The sequence below is a fragment of the Podarcis gaigeae genome (genome assembly GCF_964106915.1).
Source record: "Podarcis gaigeae genome assembly, chromosome: 8".
In the NCBI taxonomy this organism is placed as follows: Eukaryota; Metazoa; Chordata; class Lepidosauria; order Squamata; family Lacertidae; genus Podarcis; species Podarcis gaigeae.
In genome coordinates this window covers 10983088-10999694 of record NC_139684.1, presented here as the reverse complement: position 1 = coordinate 10999694, position 16607 = coordinate 10983088, and the positions used below count along the sequence as shown (strand labels likewise).

The window sequence follows — 16607 nt, the reverse complement described above, 5'->3', positions numbered from 1 at the left end:
TTTATAGCCCTCTCTTAGGAGGTGTCATTTGGAGGGCGGGGTTTCCATGGATGAGTAGGCAATGTTCAGTTCAGCAAACAGGTCTGGGGGTGGGTTCTAAGCCACATTAGGCCTCCTTGTCCCCCACTTTCTTTCCAGGGGAGTTGGCAGGGAGCTCCTGTCCCCCACCAGCACAAATCTAGAAAGTCAACCATGAGTTGCTAAAGTACCTTAAGGGCACTGCCCTGCCCCACAAGGTTGTTGTGAGGGTCACTCAGATGATGGTGTGTGTGGTGTAGGAATATTGGGGAGCGCTATATAAATCCCTTTGTGCAAACACTGTCACAGAACCCACCAGTGCATCCCCACAGGTAAGAGGCTTCAATGGGTCCCTCCTCCCCATTCTATGTTTTCACTTCTTATCTCTTGTCCACCTTTTCCCCCAAATAAGCTCAATGTAGCGGCAAAAAGCGTATAGTTAAAGCTACGGTTTTCCCAGTAGTGATGTATGGAAGTGAGAGCTGGACCATAAAGAAGGCTTATCGCCGAAGAATTGATGCTTTTGAATTATGGTGCTGGAGGAGACTCTTGAAAGTCCCATGGACTGCAAGAAGATCAAACCTCTCCATTCTGAAGGAAATCAGCCCCGAGTGCTCACTGGAAGGACAGATCGTGAAGCTGAGGCTCCAGTACTTTGGCCACCTCACGAGAAGAGAAGACACCCTGGAAAAGACCCTGATGTTGGGAAAGATGGAGGGCACAAGGAGAAGGGGACAACAGAGGACGAGATGGTGGGACAGTGTTTTTGAAGCTACTAACAGGAGTTTGACCAAACTGGGAGGCAGTGGAAGCCAGGAGTGCTTGGCGTGCTCTAGTCCTTGGGGTCACAAAGAGTCGGACCTGACTAAACGACTAAACAGCAACAAAGGCGGCAAAAAGGACCGTTCTGCACATTTTATCCTCACAACAACCCTGTTAGGCAGGATAGGCTGAGAGGGAGCAACTGGCAGTCACAACTGAGTAGGGGATTGGAACTTGGGTCTCCCCTTCAATAGCCTGGCACCTGCAAAACCACTTCAGCCCACTGGCGCACCAAGTTCAGTTTTTTCCTCAAGCGAATGTGGGAGAGTGTCAGCTACTGCTCTCTTCATACCCTGCTTGTGGGCTTCCCCTGGGCATCTTGTTGCCAGAGAAGCAGCGTGTTTGGGGAAGGGAAGAGGGAGTTGTGCCAACCGGGGCAATGGGGAGGGGAGGGGCACTCCCTCTTCACAGGCTGGGCATTTCTGAACAACAGCTATGAGACAAACAGCCGCACCCTCCTGTGGACTTTCAGCTTTACACATGAACAGGGACCTTTGTCAACATCACACCAGAAATCCACCAGAAGGTGCCACCTCACCAGGTATACACTGTTGACTCTCTATAGGTGCCCTTGGCTGAAAGCTCACAGGGATGGGCTGGTCCCACCTGGTGGCACTTCTGTAGGATGGGAACAGGTAGCAAGGCACACAGAAGGACGGAAGGGAGCTCAGCACGACTGTTGTCAGCAGCAAGGCCAGCCTTTGTCAATCTGGTGCCCTCTGAGCTAGTTGGACTACAGCTCCCATCAGCCCCAGCACCATGCAGCTGTGCTGGCTGGGGGCTGGTGAGCGCTGTAGTTCAAAACATTGGCTTGAGGAAGGCCAAGGTGCACAAATAGCAAAAGAGAAGCAGCAGAGGATAGTCATCAGCCAACAATGCCGCCCTGCTAACCAGTTTAATGTGCTTCGCACAAAGTCCACAAACCTCTCTCCTGCCATCTAGCAGAAGGTTGTAAAATAAATTTCTCTATACGCCTGATGGCTATTTTATTTATAAACAGCTGAATCGTTTTTTAAAAAGAGCTTGACACCATGTGGAACAAAATCATCAAAACATCACAAATTCAGAAAATCATGACCTAGACAAAGTTTCTAACATGTTGCCTCTTACTCATCTGTTCTGTAAACTAAAAAGCTCCAAATGCTACAAATTTTCCTCACGGGAAAGTGCACAGTGGCCAGGGACTTTGCACATTAACTGCTCAGCTGCACATTTCACTAAACAATTAAACTATTAAAATTTTGGGAGATTAGCAGCCAAACCCAACAAGTGCATATTATTGCTAGCTAGCTTGAGAAGGGGCTAAGTCCTGCAGAAAGGCAGATACTCAGACCATAGGAATACAATTGGTAGAGTGAGCTTGGTGTGATATCACTTCCCCTCTCCCAGATAATCTTATTTTTAAACATACTTTACAAGTTGTTGCCTGGTTCTTTGTTAAGTGTGGTAAGAGGGGGGAAGCCAGCTTGCTTTCTTAGCTGGACCTGCTCAAAACAAGGCTTTCCATTCTTAATTCCTTTCCTTTTTAGATTTTGAAATCCCCACATCTGGGAGCCTGGAGGGATAAATTTCAATTAATATATCATCTCCTACCAATAAAAACCCATCCATCCCACAAAAATACATTATGCTCAATGTACAATTGCATATGTCTGCCTAGAGAAGGGCTGTTAAAGCACATCGAGCCAAAATTATGTTCATACTAAATAGCAGGACGTGGGTGGTGCTGTGGTCTAAACCCCTCTTGGGCTTGCTGATCAGAAGGTTGGCGGGTCGAATCCCCACGACGGGGTGAGCTCCCATTGCTCTGTCCCATCTTCTGCCAACCTAGCAGTTCGAAAGCACACCAATGCAAGTAGATAAATAGCTACTGCTGCGATGGGAAGGTAAACGGCGTTTGCGTGCGCTCTGGTTTCTGTCACAGTGTCCCGTTGCGCCAGAAGTGGCTTAGTCCTCCTGGCCACATGACCCAGAAAGCTGTCTGTGGACAAACGCGGCTCCCTTGGCCTGAAGCGAGATGAGCGCCGCACCCCATAGTCACCTTTGTCCAGGGATCCTTTTTTTATATACTAAATGCTGCCATAAAGACTGTCAACTTTCAGCAGTAGAAAAGGTAAAGGTAAAGGACCCCTGACAGTTAAGTCCAGTCGCAGATGACTCTGGGGTTGCGGCGCTCATCTCGCTTTATTGGCCGAGGGAGCCGGCGTACAGCTTCCAGGTCATGTGGCCAGCAGGACTAAGCCGCTTCTGGCGCAACAGAACACCGAAACCAGAGTGCAGGAAAACGCTGTTTACCTTCCTGCTGGAGCGGTACCTATTTATCTACTTGCACTTTTGGTCGTGCTTTCGAACTGCTATGTTGGCAGGAGCTGGGACTGAGCAATGGGAGCTCACCCCGTCGCGGGGATTCGAACCTCCGACCATCTGATTGGCAAGCCTGAGAGGCTCAGTGGTTTAGACCACAGCGCCACCCTGTGCAGTAGAGGGAAAGCCCAAAACAATTTTATCTTTTTTTAATGTTATGTAATTAAAACTATCAGTGCATAATATAGGACTGTGATACTCTGCAAATATTAAAAAGTAAGGAAGACTACGTCACAAAAGCAGAAGGCAGGGTAGGTTAAAATGTACCAAGGATGGAGCTGGATTTCCCTCTACTTGATTGGGTCTTGCACTCCACCCTAGAGCCACTGTCAAAGCCACTCTCATTCCGATTCCCCTCTCTTCCCCATCAGCCCCCAGGGCCAACTTACTGCAGCCCATAAGTTTCCGCAACATTCTTAAGAGAAAATGTGATGAGGAAGGGAGCAAAAATCTCAGATGCAGCACCACATTTGGACTCCCCTGGCACAAACACACTGCCTTTTTAGCAGACACACACACAGCTTTTCCCTCCCTGGTGCCTTCGCTGACTATTACACAAAAAGTATCTTTTATCACTTGGTATTGATTGGCTCTAATTGCTCTGTGCGATTTTCATTTTGTGGTCCAGCTTATGAGCAGAAGCTCTTCCGAAAGCTTTTTAGCTGAGGCTTGCACCAAGGGTTATGATGCCTGGCACATAATAATGAGTGTTGCAGGTAAAGTACCTCTAATTGCTTTTAAAGAAGCACTCTAGGTTCCATTTTCATTCAGGCAGGAGGGTCAAAGCATATTCTAGCTGAGAATAGGTTGCCGGACTCAATGGATCTAGCAGATGCTTCCATTTTTTTAACATGGCAGAAGGAGCTGCTTTGTCACCTGCAGAGGGCCTTAACTTCATCACTGCAGTCCTAAGTGATTAACAAGATATCCCCAAACCTCAATTATTATTTATTACATTTATATATCACCTTCCCACCTGCCCAGTGAGCTCTAGCTGGTGTACATGATTAGCACCCTTTGCACCCACTGTAGGTGGTTTGTGGGAGCAGAAGGGAGAACCTGAGTCCCTAGGACCAGAAATTGGGATGAGGGCTCAGGATGCAAAGGCCAAATGGAAGTTAGCTCAAAGGTCTGCCCAGCAGACTTGCATGCTTCCATGGGGGTCTTCTGGCACCAGAACTGACCCTGCTGCCTTTGTACTTGTGCAGTGGCGTAGCGTGGGTTGTCAGCACCCGGGGCAAGGCAAGTAATTTGCGCCCCCTAACCCGTGGATTTGCGCCCCCTAACCCTAACCCCCAGATGTTGCGCCTGGTGCGGCCGGCCCCCCCTGCACCCCCACGCTATGCCACTGTACTTGTGTGGGACTCCCATTTTCCTTGGTCCTTGCAAAACATTTTGACAGAAAGCTTGTCAAGGAGGGTTTGCATGGCAGTACGTACAGTAGTACCTCGGGTTACATACGCTTCAGGTTACAGACTCCGCTGACCCAGAAATAGTACCTCGGGTTAAGAACTTTGCTTCAGGATGAGAACAGAAATCGTGCTCCGCCGGCGCAGCGGCAGTGAGAGGCCCGATTAGCTAAAGTGGTGCTTCAGGTTAAGAACAGTTTCAGGTTAAAAACGGACCTCTGGAACAAATTAAATACTTAACCCAAGGTACCACTGTCCTGGCAGTGTCCCTTGATTTCAGTGGAGATAAACTCAAACTCAGGAGCAACTGTGCACTTGGGGAAGACCACCTCTTAGCAGGAACCACCTCAGGATCAGAAAAAAGGAGCCTCACCCCTCCACAGCTCACCTGAGATGGGGCTTTCGAGACAGTATAAAAATTCAAGATACAAACTTCCCCTGACTTCCTTGGTTACGGTCTTTACATATACTGAGTACTATAGGAGTCAACTCGTAGTGGCTGAGGTCCCGTCACACAAACCCCCCAAAATATTTGAGGGCTCCTCCCAAGCTGATTAGCATTGCCATTCAAATGTGCGTGTGCCACATCATGTGATCAGTTATGTTGAGTAGGGCTTACCTGAAAACCCTCAATATTTTATTCAACTTGGCACCCCTGCTGAGTACAAAAATAAATATTTGTTACACAATGGGGAGTGGTTTCTCTTTATCTGACAGCCTTAATAAGAAGCTTAATAAGAGAAAAACTACCAGACTTTTAGAAGACATCTGTTTAGGGAAGCTTTTAATGTTAACAGGCTATTGTATCTTAATATTTTGTTGGAAGCTGCCCAGAGTGGCTGGGGAAACCCAGCCAGATGGGTGGAGTATAAATCAATTATTATTATTATTATTATTATTATTATTATTACTAGTACCACAGTTGGAACCCTGCTGATTTACAAGGCATCCTGCTGCTTTGATTGACAGGTCTTTGTTATATTTTGCTTCACCATTGTGCAAAGGGAAGTGGGCTAGACCGAGTGAACTTTGGCACCTGGGGTTTGTTTCTGGTATGCGGTGTGTCCAAGCAAGGGCTCGTGTTCGTCCAGATGCATTTATCTGCATGCATTTGTTATGTGTGCTATACTATCTGTCGGAGTATGCATAAAAACCCACGTATCACAAGTAAAACAAACACAGCTCTGAAGTGCTGTGACCTAAAAGTAGTCTGTTGAGAAGAAAAATGTATTCTGGGGCTCAGGCTCGTATGAGAGTCCTCCTCCTTCATTTAAAGTTACTCACAAGTGATGCGAGGGAAAAGCACTCTGCATATGCTCAGCAGCACTTCCCTACATGATCTCCTTTTTGGCACCTGTTTTTGTAAAGAAGGGGCTTCTCAGAATAGGCTCAAGGGAGGCAGCAACAGGCAGAGAGGACAACACCTGCAAGAACATTTTGCAGCTGGTGTGATGTTGAACGTGTTCAATCTTGAATTGAAAAGATATAAGGATGTTAACAGACTAAGTGAAGTTTATAAGAATTATGATTTGGAAAGCCGTTAAAAGGATATGCATGGAAATTCAACCAAGGGGAAGCGAGGAAGTCACTTAACAATGTTAATAAGTGTCATTTTAATAAGGTTATGATTTATCTTTGTTTGTTTGTTTGTTTTTGTTTATAATTTTGTGAAAAGTAATAAAAAAAATTGAAAGAAAAAAAGAAGAACATTTTGCAGTTGGACTGGAGCTCAAAAACCTCCTTGCCTTAAGTGTTTCCCTTTGCTTTCATTGTGGGGAGCTGCTGCTGCTGCTACTACTACTACTACTGGCGCAGGAAATGATTTTCCTGCTTCTCCCCAAGCAGAAATGGTTGTGCAAGGGCTCTGGCTGAGTGGCCTCCTCCGCAGGAGGGGCAGAGAGGCAGCAATGATTTACCAGAGCAGCAGCAACACAAGGACAAGGTCCCTGGGCTCTCGCCAGCCCTCCAACAGCAGACCTTTGAGCCTGCAGCCGGGAAGAGGAAGGCCAGACCCACCCTGCCCCTGCCCCACGGCACCACCATGCTTTCCAGCCTCTACTCCTACCTGGTCTCCTGGCTGCCCGCCTTCCCCAGCCTGGCCTGGGGCTCTGATCTGTTGGACTCCATCTTGCAGGGTGAGCTTCTCCTCCTCCCGGGGGGGCCTTCCCCACCCACTGAGCCCTACCCCTGTTCTGACCTTTGCTTCCTTGCAGGGCTGGTGGGCGCCTGTGCCGTCTCCATCCTGGGCAGCCTGATGAAGATTTACATCTACATCAACTGTTTGAAGTGAGTGTTTGTTAGGCAGAGCAGAGATTTCTAAACAGAGAGCCGCTTCCTCAATCTGTCCTTGCAGGCGGCCCTGGGGTGGCTCTTAACCCCTGCAGGGCTCTGATAAGGTGCTGACTAGGTGGTGGAAGGTAGGAGCCATAAAGACCAGCAAGCCGATCTGCCTAGTGTCACGTTTGCCTCCTGAAACTGGATGCTTTGATGGCTGTCTGTCTGCAGAAAGAATCTCAGACACTCCTATTAATTCAATAGGGATAAGCCCAGATTTTCTGCTCCTGCGAAGTTGATGGTCTCTGGTCTTGCCTTTGAGGAACCCCTTTTTAAGATCTGGTTCATGTGAGCCTCCACCAATGCCATGCTTTGGAGTCCCAGGGATCCCTGGGAGTTAAATACTGGTGTGGCAGCATCTTATCTCCAGGGCAGGGTGCAAGCATGGCCCCACCTGGGCAGTGCCCGGCTGACTTCTTTGTACGCTGGCTGGCAAGATGCCTTTTATATTGGTGAGAAAAAGATTGCCAGGCAAAGATGCCTTCCTTGGCATTTCCTTAACCTTTTCAGCTTTGGAAAACAAAGCAGATGAGCACAGGCAATGGAAAACGATATTCAGCAGTGTATCAACTATTTTTCAGAGGATGAGGTTGTCCTTTAGCCGTGATTCTTTGTATGAGGACAGGGGCATCGCAAACACATCCCTATGGATTTGGGGACGGTTTCGGTCAGGGCTGAACCGGGAGCTTAAATAGGAGCAGGTTTCATTTGATCTCGGTGACCAAACTCAACTTGGGAAATGTGAAATGATCACAGAGGACCTGAACACGCCCCAAGATTGATACAGGGAAAGGCAGTCAGGGAGGTTGTGTTTGCCAGCGAACAAACCTTTGTGTGTTTCCAAGGGTCTTTTCAGAGCCAAGCCCCAAGAAAACCCTTTTCAGGCTCCAGAAACCGTACAGAAGAGGAGCACCCCCTCTGAGTATGTATAGGGTCCCATGCACAATTTACCCAAAGCCTGTGAGGTTGGATTGTTGCAAGGCTAAAGGGTATTTCCAGACATGCGTGAGCCCCCAAACCTCTCTGCCCCTGGGAGAGGCAGAAGATGGTTCTCCTGGAGTAGAATCATAGAATAGAATCATAGAGTCATAGAGTTGGAAGAGACCACAAGGGCCATCAAGTCCAAGCCCCTGCCAAGCAGGAAACACCATCAGAGCTCTCCTGACATATGGTTGTCAAGCCTCTGCTTAAAGACCTCCAAAGAAGGAGACTCCACCACACTCCTTGGCAGCAAATTCCACTGTCGAACAGCTCTTACTGTCAGGAAGTTCTTCCTAATGTTTAGGTGGAAGTAAATGCAGAGGATATCAGGTTCCTGCCAACCTTGGAGACCTGGTGGTGGGAAAAGCTCTCTGGGCTCTCCCGGAAGTACTCAGATGGGACTCGGCAAAGGGAAGGTGTCCAGCTAGTCCCTGTAGCTTCCTGAGTTTGAGCTCTCAGTCCTGAGCGGAGAAATTGCCTTTCCCTTCTTGAGACCCTCATTTCTGCCCCAGCGACCCCGACCGGCAGAAGGAGAAGGAGATCATCCGCAACCAGTGGCCGCTGCTGGACCAGCTGCATCTCCTGGTGCTGACCGGGACCTTCACGGTGGTCGGCTATCGTGTGGCTGCCTTGGTGGTGTTGGAGTTCTCCCTTCGGGCCATCTCCACCGTCCTCTCCCTTGACAAGGTGAGCGATTCTTTCTTTCCCTTTTCCCAGTATATCTGAAGGAGCGTCTCCACCCCCATTGTTCTACCCATACACTGAGGTCCAGCACCGAGGGCCTTCTGGCAGTTCCCTCCTTGCGAGAAGCAAAGCTACAGGGAACCAGGCAGAGGGCCTTCTCGGTAGTGGCGTCCGCCCTGTGGAACACCCTCCCACCAGATGTCAAAGAGAACAACAACTACCAGACTTTTAGAAGACATCTGAAGGCAGCCCTGTTTAGGGAAGCTTTTAATGTTTGATGTATTACAGTGTTTTAATATTTTTTTGGAAGCCGCCCAGAGTGGCTGGGGAAGCCCAGCCAGATGGGCAGGGTATAAATAATAAATTATTATTATATTATTATCATTATTATTATATTTCTTCATGTGCGGGCTGAGGTGGGACCACATGCCTGCTGTGGAGGGGAGCCCCCAAACAAGCACCTGAGTGGAGTCAAAGTAACCAGGAGCCCTACGATAGAAGGAAGCGAATTCCTGCGACAGTCGAGATTTATCCTGCCATTTGGATGGAGGGATTTTTATTTATTTATTCACTGCATTTACATCCCAGCTTTTCTTCCAAGGAGTTCAAAGTGCTGTACGTGGTGGTTCTCATTCCCCATTTTGTCCCCACAACATCCCTGTGAGGTAGGTTAGGCTGAGGCAGTGACTGGTCCCCAACATCCCCCAGTGAGCTTCATGGCCGGGTGGGGATTTGAACTCTGATCTCCCTGGTCCTAGTCCAACACACTAACCATTATTATTTATTTCTTGAATTTATATGCCGCCCTATACATGGAAGTCACAGGGTGGTTGACAGAACAGAATCTAAATCTAAAATCAAAGTATATTTAATCAAAATAAACACCCCCCCAAACACTGCCACCGTCCATATCAATTAATATATGAATGTATGGGAGTACAGTCGTACCTTGGAATCTGTTCTGGAAGACTGTTCGACTTCCAAAACATTCGGAAACCAAATACAATGGTACCTCAGGTCACATACGCTTCAGGTTACAGACGCTTCAGCCTACAAACTCCGCCAACCCAGAAATAGTACCTCGGGTTAAGAACTTTGCTTCAGGATGAGAACAGAAATCATGCTCCAGCGGCGTGCTAGCAGCAGGAGGCCCCATTAGCTAAAGTGGTGCTTCAGGTTAAGAACAGTTTCAGGTTAAGAACAGACCTCCGGAATGAATTAAGTACTTAACCTGAGGTACCACTGTAGCTATTTCTGATTGGTTGCAGGAAGCTCCTGCAGCCAATCAGAAGCTGTGGAAGCCCCATCGGACATTTGGGTTCCAAAAGAACGTCCGCAAACTGGAACAGTCACTTCCAGGTCTGCGGCATTCAGGAGCCAAAAAGTCCAAGTTCCAGGGCGTTCAGGATCCAAGGTACGACTGTATATTACATTGCAGTTTTGTGTACTGTTTCTTTCTCTCTCTTTCTTACACACACATTTGTTCTCCCCCCCTTACTTTCTCCCTCCCCCCCTTTGTATCACTCTATTTCTTTATAATTGAAATTATTTCTATATAAAAAAAATAATATACACTGCTACCATCTCTCAATTTCCACTGGGATCCTGCAGGGGGCGCACAGCAGCCAGCTCTACCTCCTCTGCCAGTACTCCCTGGGCTGCGGCATCTCCTGCAGTCTCAGTTACCTCCAGGAGGGGGCGCCCCACCGCACCTGGAACCTGCTCCTCAGCGTCGGCCTGGCAGGACTCTTAACTTACTATGTCTGGCGCCTAACGCGCCACATCTTCACCATGTACGAGCTCCACTGCAAGGAGCACTACTGCGGGGCCTGCCTCTTCCTCCTGACCACCTGGCACGGCATCCCTCGCCTCCTCTGCAACGCCCTCAAGGTCACCTTCGTGGTGGCCGACCTGGCGGCGGTGGCCCTGATCAACCGGGACTTCCTCACCACCTCAGAGGCCATCCGCTTCTGGACCCCGCTCACCATCTGCTACACGCTGCTTGTCATCTACATGCAAGGTGAGCTCCTCCTCCCCTCGTGGGCCTCTGGCTCAGTGGGCAAGATCTTTGGGAGGTTGCTAGGTGTGGGCGGCCGTTGGCCTTTGGCTTCCTTCCCCAGCAGCAAGCAAGCAGCACCCTCCTGCAGAATGGTCCACTTCTGGCACCTTCCCTTCCTGGAGCGGTTGGAATGTTTGTGAACGTTCCGTGGCATCACAGGCCATCAGAATAATGTCTGGTAAGGGGGAAAGTCGCCAGGTGCAACTCCTGGCATTTCTAGCTAGGGGGATCTTAAATACAAAGATCCATTAAATACAAAGATCCCTTGTAGATCCGTTCCATCAACGGTGTCTCTGAAAATTTTTACACATCACTTGGGAAGGCAGGCAAACTAATGTTAGTGTATTGGAAGAAGCAAAGATCACCAGTCTCAAAGCAATGATTCTTCAACATCAACTTCGTTGGACTGGTCATGTTGTGCGGATGTCTGATTATCATCTTCCAAAGCAACTACTCTATTCCCAACTTAAAAATGGAAAGTGTAATGCTGTTGGTCAGCAAAAGAGGTTTAAAGACTGTCTCAAGGCAAATCTTTTAAAAGTAGGATAAACACCGACAACTGGGAAACACCGGCCTGCGAGCGCTCCAGTTGGAGAACAGCCTTTTCCAAAGGTGTCATGGGCTTTGAAGACACTCAAACTCAGGATGAAAGGGAGAAATGTGCTAAGAAGAAGGCACACTTGGCAAACCCTCACCGTGATCAACTCCTGCCCGGAAACATATATCCCCACTGTGGAAGGATGTGTGGATCCAGAATTGGCCTCCACAGCCAGTGTGGTGTAGTGGTTAAGAGCGGTAGTCTCATAATCTGGTGAACCGGGTTCGCTTCCCTGCTCCTCCACATGCAGCTGCTGGGTGACCTTGGGCCAGTCACACTTCTCTGAAGTCTCTCAGCCCCACTCACCTCACAGAGTGTTTGTTGTGGGGGAGGAAGGGAAAGGAGAATGTTAGCCGCTTTGAGACTCCTTAAAGGGAGTGAAAGGCGGGATATCAAATCCAAACTCTTCTTCTTCTTCTTCTTCTTCTTCTTCTTCTTCTTCTTCTTCTTCTTCTTCTTATGGACTCATTGTTAAACCTGTGTTTACGGAAGACAGTCTTACTTGACTATGAGGGATCACCAAAGAAAGAAGAAATGCAAATATGTGTACAAGGCACACAGAGAGAGACACACCCTGCCAGAGACCTTGAGGACCTGCTGCCAATTACAAGAGAAAGGTGGAGAAAGCATCTGATGGTCTGGTCTAAGGCAGCTTCCTCTGCTCATTTGGGACCTCTTAACTGTGGAGGCCCCAAATAAAGAGCACACAGCAGAGCACACACTTGCCGCGTAGGAGACCCCAGCTTCAGCCCTCCTCAAAAGGACATGAGATTGCAAGGCTGGCAAAATAGTATCAACTTGGTACAAGGCCTCTTCCTATGTTGACACGACAGTTCAGTTTCTTGTCTTTTTTAGAAGAGAGAATTGGACTGGTTCTGCTGATGATACAATCGTGGAATTGTAGAGTTGGGTCCTCTAGTCACAACACCCTGCAGTTCAGGAAACATTTGCTCCATGTGGAGCTTGAACCAGAAACCCTGAGATTAAGAGACTGTTCTCACTGAGCTATCCCTACAGCAGGGATGGTGGCCTGTGGCCTTCCGGATGATGTTGTTGTGACTCCAGCTGACTCTTGCCCATGCTGGCTGCTGGGACCCGGAGTCCTGCAAGGTCTAGATGGCAGCACAGGTTCTTTGTCCCTTAACTAGACCATCACTTGCTTTTACTGCTCCAGATGCCTCCATCACTACTCTGTATCCTTTTAATGCAGGGATGGGAGAGCCTATGGGCCTCCAGATGTTACTGGACTCCTCCAGCTCCCATTATCATCCCGGAAAACTGGCTATGCTGGAGTTGGGAGACCAGCATCATTTGGTGTCCAGAAGCTGCCAAGTGAGCCCAGGTCGACCACAGGGCAGGGACACACAGGAGGCATGGAATGCAATCAGCTTTTATTAACGCAGCAGCAATGACAAACCTAGACAGCATCTTAAAAAGCAGAGACATCACCTTGCCAACAAAGGTCCATATAGTTAAAGCTATGGTTTTCCCAGTAGTGATGTACGGAAGTGAGAGCTGGACCATAAAGAAGGCTTATCGCCGAAGAATTGATGCTTTTGAATTATGGTGCTGGAGGAGACTCTTGAGAGTCCCATGGACTGCAAGAAGAACAAACCTATCCATTCTGAAGGAAATCAGCCCTGAGTGCTCACTGGAAGGACAGATCCTGAAGCTGAGGCTCCAATACTTTGGACACCTCATGAAAAGAGAAGACACCCTGGAAAAGACCCTGATGTTGGGAAAGATGGAGGGCACAAGGAGAAGGGGATGACAGAGGACGAGATGGTGGGACAGTGTTCTCGAACCTACCAGCATGAGTTTGACCAGACTGCGGGAGGCAGTGAAAGACAGGAGTGCCTGGCGTGCTCTGGTCCATGGGGTCACGAAGAGTCGGACACGACTAAATGACTAAACAACAACAACAACAGCAGAGTCCTCTGGTTCACCTTAATCCAGCTGAGAAGTTGCTGAAACTGACCACTAGCCCTTCACTTCCCCCTCTAGCCTCTCACTCTGGATCCCTCCCAAGCAGATGAAGGCTCCATCAAAGGGGAGTGCTCATCCTCTGGGCTTGTCTGGCCCAACGCTCAGCAGCGTGCAGGATTCTCATCGATTGGGGTATCAGAGGGGGAAGCGAGCCAGACTGCCCTGCTGCTGGGAGCAAGGGCAACCTCTGACTGCTCTCTTTCTGAGTCTGTGCTCACACTGTGACACTCGGCCTCAGATCCTGTCCTAGAAGGTGCCTCCTCTTCCTGACTCCCCTGGATCACTCAAACTCCCTGCTTCTAGCACCTCCCAGCTCGTCCCTTCCCCAGACTGCTCTTCCGTGTCCCACCACCAGGACCCAGGATCTAAGTCGTCATCTTCTGCATCTTCCCTGGGGGTCTCTTGGGCGGGGGGCTCCCACTGCTCTTCCTCATCCAGCCAGTCCTTGACACTTGGAGGACCACAGTTGTTCCCCATGCCTGCCTTCTCATTTGCAGAGTGTATCCAGTGTGAGTCTTTCTTAGGTTCATTAATTTAAACAAGTCTCCTCTGAATAGTACTGGCATTGTATATAAGTTGACCAGCATAAACCTAACCATTTTATCTTTCCTTTGTCCAATGGCAGAAGAGCAACGGCAGAACCCCACAGAGCAGATGGCCTACCAGACGGTCTTTGTCAGAATGGGGGGCCTCTTGATCCTGCTGATGACCGTTGGCCGGTGGATGGACATTGTGAACGTCCTCGTTTCACTGGTAGGGGAGATCTGGTGCCTGATGCGGGCGGGAATTATACTGGATATCTGCAGGAAGCAGGTGAGGAAGAGCAAGAGAGTGTTGGCGCCATCTGAAAGGTATTCCAAGATGGCAGTGGGAAGGGAGAGGAACAGTGGGCTTTGTTGGGGTGGGAAGTCTGAGGGACCTCAGTGGAGGCTGCCACCACCTTGGGGGGAGACAATATTTAAAAACCTATTAAAAAAAACCATATTTGGAAACAGTCACACTGAATCATACCAGAGGTCCACCATTTTGTCACATGGAGGTCTGGAAAGCTCTCAGTTTGAGGAAGATGGTGAGAGCCAATCCCTGGGGTTTCTCTCCTGTCTCTAAACTCGGAGGACACATTTCCTGCTCTCCCGGCATATAGCTTGTCCCATGCTTCCCCAACCTAGTGCCCCTCCAGATGTTTCAGACCCAGGCAGAGATGGGAGCCACAGTCCAAAGCATCTCATGGCCACCAGAGCGTTAGGAGAGACGGGATTATATATACTCAATGAATGTGTCTAATCTGCTTCAAAAGGCCACGTCCTGTGATCATGAGCTCCACAAGTTTAACAGCTATTTCATGAAAGAAATGCTCCTCTTTGCCTGTCACAAATCTCCTCCTAATCATAGAATCATAGAATTGTAGAGCTGGAAGGGACCCTGAGAGTCATCTAGTCCAACTGCCTGAAATGCAGGAATCTCAACTAAAGCATCCATGGCAGATGGTTAGATGGCCGTCCAACCTCTGCTTAAAACCGCCAATGAAGGAGAGCCTTCCATCTTCCAAGGGTGTCCATTCCACTGTCCAACAGCTATAACTGCCAGAAAACTATTCCCATGTTTACTCAGAATTTCCTTTCTTGTAACTTGAAGCCATTGGTTTGGGTCCTCACCCCCCAGAGCACGAGAAAACAAGAAATCTTCCTTGTGACAGCCCTTGAGATATTTGAAGATGGCTAAACGATGTCACTGATTTGCTTTCTAGAACCTAATATTTCTATTTTTTCTTTTGTTTGTGGTGGCACTTCAGGATTATTCTCAAAGGTTCTCGCCCTCAGCTTCTGCCTCCCGAAAGCCCTCGAGACACTACAAAGACCCTTCAAAATCCCACTCTGCAATGGCAACATCCTGAAACACAGAGCGGGCTCTGGAGGAGGCTGATATGAGCCAGTGACTGCAGGTCCAAGGTGGGGAAATCCTAGGGGCTGGATTTCATCCCAATGCTGGGATTTCATCCCAATCCACTGTACTCTGTACTCTCTGGGCCCCGCATTGGATGTGGGATAGATATTTCATGCCTGTCACTTTACTAAATGGTGACTTATTTATTTCTGTGCTAGTTGTTGCCTTGCCCAACTGCATTTCCCCACCCCATTAATTGCAACCCCCCTGCCCCCCCAATTTAAGCGATCTCCTCTCTTGAACAAACAGCCAACCCTTTTTAAAGTCAGCATGCTATGAGAATGCCACCAAAATAACACACACTAACCACACAGGGGCTGGTAGGTGGACAGATTGCACCAAGGGATGATGTGCTTCATGTATGTGTGTTGCAGGGGGTGCTGAAAATGCCCTCCTTTGTCTTAAATAAACACTAAAGTACTCTGCTGATAGCTAAGGAAGGAGCTGGTGTGCCTAGGGAGCAAAGGCTTCTGACAAAAACTGGAATAAAGCGGACTTCTATTTTGAGTTTGACCAAACTGCAGGAGGCAGTGGAAGACAGAAGTGCCTGGCATGCTCTGGTCCAGGGGGTCATGAAGAGTCGGACACGACTAAACGACTAAACAACAACAAATATTTATGTGAAACTCTGGAGTCTTTTTCATGCTCTCTGCATGCCCCACATTCCTAAATAAAGTTGTGTCTCCCCCCCCCCCCAGCCCTTTTTCTCATCCGTCATTCCTCCTGCATCTTCCTATGTGTGTCGTTTCAATTGTTTGCTGAAGACCCACCTCTTTCCCTGGCCTTTGACACCTCAGCTCAATAGATCAATAGATGTGTGTGTTCAGGATCCACCCTATTCGCATGACAGTAGTAATTTGTTTTAAACTGTTTTTAAATTCCTGTAACCTGACCTGGATCCTGACAGTGAGCAGCAGGTAGGAAATTGAGATGATGAGAATAATAAACCATTAACAATGATATAGCATTCATGCATCAAAAATGAGTCTTGGAGCAGCTGAAAAACTATGGGATTATATTATGGAAATAAGATTTTTGTAGATCGGAGTCCAATGTGCGAAATGTTGCCTGTGGTTGGAGTTGCTTTGTTGTTGAGCGGTTTTGGGTTTACTGTCTCCTTCTCCACACTCAGACACTACTGAATAGACCCAGATACTATGCTTGGAGGCTCACACTTTCTGTATCTGCTTATTCCATAATACATTTGGTAGCCGACAAGACTCTTTGTTACTTATGAAGGGGCTACCTTGCAAGGGCGGTTATCCAATCAGAAATTGGCATGGAGTGTCACCCGTCTCCCTACCAGCAGAGATTCAGCCGAGGCCACCTCGCTTCTGGAATACATTTTTGCACCAGCGGGGCCTGTTATTGTTTAATCATGGATTCATCAGCCACCTGGGTGATTATC

The 16607-nt window shown here is 48.5% G+C and overlaps 1 protein-coding gene across 1 annotated transcript; it reads left to right on the top strand.

Annotated features, from left to right (window-relative positions):
- Positions 1-6496: 6496 nt before the first annotated feature.
- Positions 6497-16159, top strand: TMEM82 (transmembrane protein 82). Its single transcript, XM_083750295.1, has 6 exons — positions 6497-6748; positions 6827-6899; positions 8441-8615; positions 10224-10632; positions 13881-14068; positions 15048-16159. The coding sequence occupies exons 1-6, from the start codon at positions 6655-6657 to the stop codon at positions 15147-15149; spliced, it is 1041 nt and encodes a 346-aa protein (XP_083606421.1). The 5' UTR covers positions 6497-6654; the 3' UTR covers positions 15150-16159.
- Positions 16160-16607: the final 448 nt, after the last annotated feature.